The 3,834-nt window shown below is 45.3% G+C and overlaps 1 protein-coding gene across 1 annotated transcript; it reads right to left on the bottom strand.

The window, feature by feature from the left end:
• Window positions 1–1,540: 1,540 nt before the first annotated feature.
• Window positions 1,541–3,531, bottom strand: LOC147453341 (mediator of RNA polymerase II transcription subunit 23-like). Its single transcript, XM_086517107.1, has 5 exons — window positions 3,023–3,531; window positions 2,839–2,948; window positions 2,713–2,734; window positions 2,366–2,627; window positions 1,541–1,824 (listed from the first exon to the last, which is right to left on the bottom strand). Exons 1-5 carry the CDS (start codon window positions 3,098–3,100, stop codon window positions 1,541–1,543), a joined length of 756 nt encoding a protein of 251 aa, XP_086373233.1. The 5' UTR covers window positions 3,101–3,531.
• Window positions 3,532–3,834: the final 303 nt, after the last annotated feature.

The following is a 3,834-nucleotide window of genomic DNA, read 5'->3' as shown; positions in this document are numbered from 1 at the left end:
GCTGTTTTCAGAGGATCCGAGTAGTGGGCATCTGTGGGAGGACCGTTGTCATAGACCCTGACCCAGCAACTCTTGAGACTGGACACTGGAGGCTGTGGGCTTGGGAGTGTTGTCCACTGGCATGAGTACAATGGGATCTTAGTGAGTGGCTATGGAGGGATCCCTTCTCTTCTGCAGACCACCCAGGAGTCCCGTTCTTTCAGTACACTGTTTGACTGGGACGTCATATACTAGCAGCTCAGAGAGAGGCCCGCCCCGCTACAGTACCTCATTGGCAGGAGGAGGGGCTCACAGCTGAGTTCTTCGCAGTTTTTTGGGAGAGGTTGTGGGACTCCAGACAACCGAGGCGAGTCACCTTGTTTCAGTGGCTGGTCGCACACAGAGCTACAACAGTAGGGAGTTGGCTAGTGCATAGTGGTCTCTCGGCCGCATGGGCAGCTTGTGACCACCTTGTGGAGAGTCAGCGTCACTGTCTTTGGGACTGTCCCTCGGCCCAGCAGGTGTGGCTACAAGTTCTTTGGCTCATGCCTGCTCTCTCCACGGCTCGACAGTACACTTTGGGAGCAGCGGCTTGGTCCACCCTCTCAGGCCCGGCACTTCAGTTTGAGCTATCTTCCACCAGCAGGATGATAGTGATGCACGAGGGGCGACCTACACTCCAACCTGCTACTACAGAGTGGTGCAGTGAGAGAGAGGAGTGTTGGGAGCTCATCAATTGCCTGGCACTCTGGTTCATCTGGCGGGCCCGCTGCTTCCGCATCTTTGAGGCTCGCCCCGTGCCACCAGCAGAGACTGTTCGTGATTTCTGGCTAGAGCTGATCCACACTCTCAGAGGACAGCTCGAGGGACTACAGGGCAGCTCCGACCGCATGCGGGAGCGCAAAGAGGCTTTCCTTCGACTTTGGCGTCCTGGGCCTTTCTACACCATGGTCCAGGGTGTACCCCGATGACACTACCGACCACCTGTGTGGCTTTTCCCTCCCCCCATTTCTTGATTTAGCCCTGTACATATGCTGGTTTTTTCATTGGGAGAGTCTCCCACCATGGTTGTTGTAGCCCTCTCTTGAAGAGGTGGTTGTAGCCCTATGGGCAGTTTCAGTAACTAATAGAAGGACCTTTTTCTCGGAAAAAAAAAACGTCAAATTATCATGATGCAGCATCATCACCCTAGTAGCACTGGAGTGGTATGCATATACGGTCTACAAGCAGGCTGTCAAGGATGTGATTTACTAAGTAGTCTTAAACCCATCTTGATACTAGTCGATAAGCCAGAATGTGATGTATTTTGGGTGTGGCTCTATGGCCGGCATTTGAAAATTGTATGCAACCATGGTCCACCACTACGAGATATTTGGATAAGAACCACAAAGGCATCTATGCAACAAACGCTGTACTTTTACGCTTGTCCCATAAAAACGGGTTAATGTGTGCATGCTAACTCCAATGCAGATTTCAAGTTTCTAAGAAAAAAAAAAATTAACCAACCATACTCTTGAAACCAGAGTAATGAATCATGGGGATAGCATCAAGCCCAAGTGTATTACACATTCAGAATAGGGTGGGATATTTTTCCAATTACCTGTTTGGGATCACTGCTCATGGCTGTGGTTACAGTTTCCAGCCGAAACACCTGTGCAAGGAGCCATGTCACATGATTTGTCCTTATAATAGATTGATCGCCATTGGAGTATGTTGCCAGCATGTCAATAAATTCAAGAATCTCAAGGTATCCATGCCGCACAAGAAAGAAGAAAAGATCAACGAATGAAAGCCACTCCTGCCAACGTTCACCTGCTACATCCGGACTTTGAGTAGATGTGTTACCTGCATTTAGCCACCCAATCAAGACTTCAGACTTAATGAACGTTTACTGGTCTAAAAGCAAGATTGGCATGATAATACTTACTCATGGGTCAGAGCAATGCTGGCAGTCATATCATGTAAATCCATAATCAAATTTTGAATGCAGTGTGTCCACCCATAACCTCACAAAAGAAACAACTACCAAGCTAAACATAGAGATTTAATGTGGCCTGTGTGTTTCAAAAGAAGTACACTGTACTTAACTCCCACTTCACATAGCACAGGAAGTATTATTCCAATACTTTTCTCCAAAAGAATGTAAACTGTGCATAGAGCCAGAGAATCCTTAGAGGACTGTAAACAATCAACCTCAAGCACTTGGAAACCAGCATGACTCAGGAAATGGAAGGAATTCAACTCTGTAGACAAGGCATTCTACCTGACGACAACTCCTACCAATATCATAATCAATTACAGATTAAACAAAAGACATGCATATTTCTGTTGCAAATATACATAGGTGTTACAGAAGCACAACAATACGCAGACAAAGTGTTCATGCCTGAAGTAGCAGGTTGCATAAGCTCTAAAATTCGATCCACCACAGCTTCACATGTCATCTCTGCTGTAAATGCAAAACTTGGCATGCTTGAGACAAAATACCCTGGGCGTGGTGCATTTGTCTGCTGTTGTGAAAATCGAGGGGCAGATATAAGGACTCTTCTCCACCAATCCGAAGAAGGAATAGCTCGTAGACTATGTTTTAGACAGCGAAGAGCCCTCTCCCATTCTATTGTACTCCTTGCAACAGCCGCTGCAATATCCTAATTCAGCAAATCAAGCTCAGAGTTTTCTTTGCCATTTTAACATATTATCTACGAGTTCAAGATTCTATAGTCAAACTCACACATGTACAATGAGATATGTGTAACTGCTTTTGTGGATGAGACATCAATACTCTTGCCTTCCATACTTCATAGAAAGGAAACCCTTTGTATTGCTGATAGTTATTATCATACTGAACTTGATGGGAACATTACTAAACTTTTAGTGTCCTTAGCCCAGCATTTGAAATTACTACTATTATCAAGTGTCCAGGATGAAATTGCATCGTTGGGCTTCCCAAGACTGTTTTTGGCTTTTTCCTGCCAGGAGATCTGTGAGGACATTGGATGCCCATAAGCACAAAAGTCAACATAAAGAGAGATATATAGGTTACCAATGACTGATAGAAATGATACCAATGACTGATAGAAATGATAGGAATCACTGAGGACTCAGGACTACAAACTCCCATCTAGGATACCCATTCCCTCCAAAGATGAGATATTTGGAGCAGATCTCACAGAAGTGCCCTCTCCTCCGCAATCCTCAAAGCGAGAGTAGCTAAGTAGTCCCACACTCCCCCAACGTGTTGATAGTGATTGACCATATCTCTGCCAAAAATGTCATATGCACACGACTCCTCTCCCCAAATCAGTGCACACAATACACACCCAAGGCATGACGAACAATATTAGCGGCTGCACTAAATCGCTGTATAAGTCAGAATCCTAGACTCTATCCAAGCAGCCGGTGAATGCTACCAAGTTCCACACACAAGACCGACCCCCGTTATAAAACGCAACTCCAGCATCAGTCTCGTATTAAACATGCATGTCGAGTCTTCATCAAAGCTAACAAAAAGCTTTCCACATCATTTATGGAATCCAGCCGCCACTACCTGCAAAACATACTACAGGCCCCTCCACAAATCAACAGATAATAGTGCAATTTAATTGTACCAGAGCAATGAAACAAAGTTACAGTCAACTGAGAAGGAAAACAAACTTTTAACTACACAAGGCAAAACACAACATATTAAACGTCAGTCACCTCGGCAGCTGGGAATACTACCAAAGAATAAAGGAGAGGGCTACATCTCAGTCAGAAATCTTTTGCACAAGGCACTACGAAACCTAAAACAAGCTCCAAGGGTGTAGTACCCAAAGATGGATGCCTTTTTCATGTGCTTATTGGTATGTCGTATGG

This window comes from Adiantum capillus-veneris, chromosome 7 (assembly GCF_014529385.1).
Source record: "Adiantum capillus-veneris isolate H3 chromosome 7, ASM1452938v2, whole genome shotgun sequence".
Lineage (NCBI taxonomy): Eukaryota > Viridiplantae > Streptophyta > Polypodiopsida > Polypodiales > Pteridaceae > Adiantum > Adiantum capillus-veneris.
This window is presented reverse-complemented; position numbering and strand designations above follow the sequence as displayed.

Excerpts from the sequence above, each read along its gene's own strand:
- LOC147453341 (XM_086517107.1), bottom strand. The coding sequence starts at position 3,100 with ATGGGAGTTTGTAGTCCTGAGTCCTCAGTGATTCCTATCATTTCTATC. Across the intron at positions 2,735-2,838 it reads GACACTAAAAGTTTAGTAAT|TTACACATATCTCATTGTAC; the intron begins GTTCCCATCAAG and ends CCACAAAAGCAG. Across the intron at positions 2,628-2,712 it reads ACACATATCTCATTGTACAT|GATATTGCAGCGGCTGTTGC; the intron begins GTGTGAGTTTGA and ends TTGCTGAATTAG.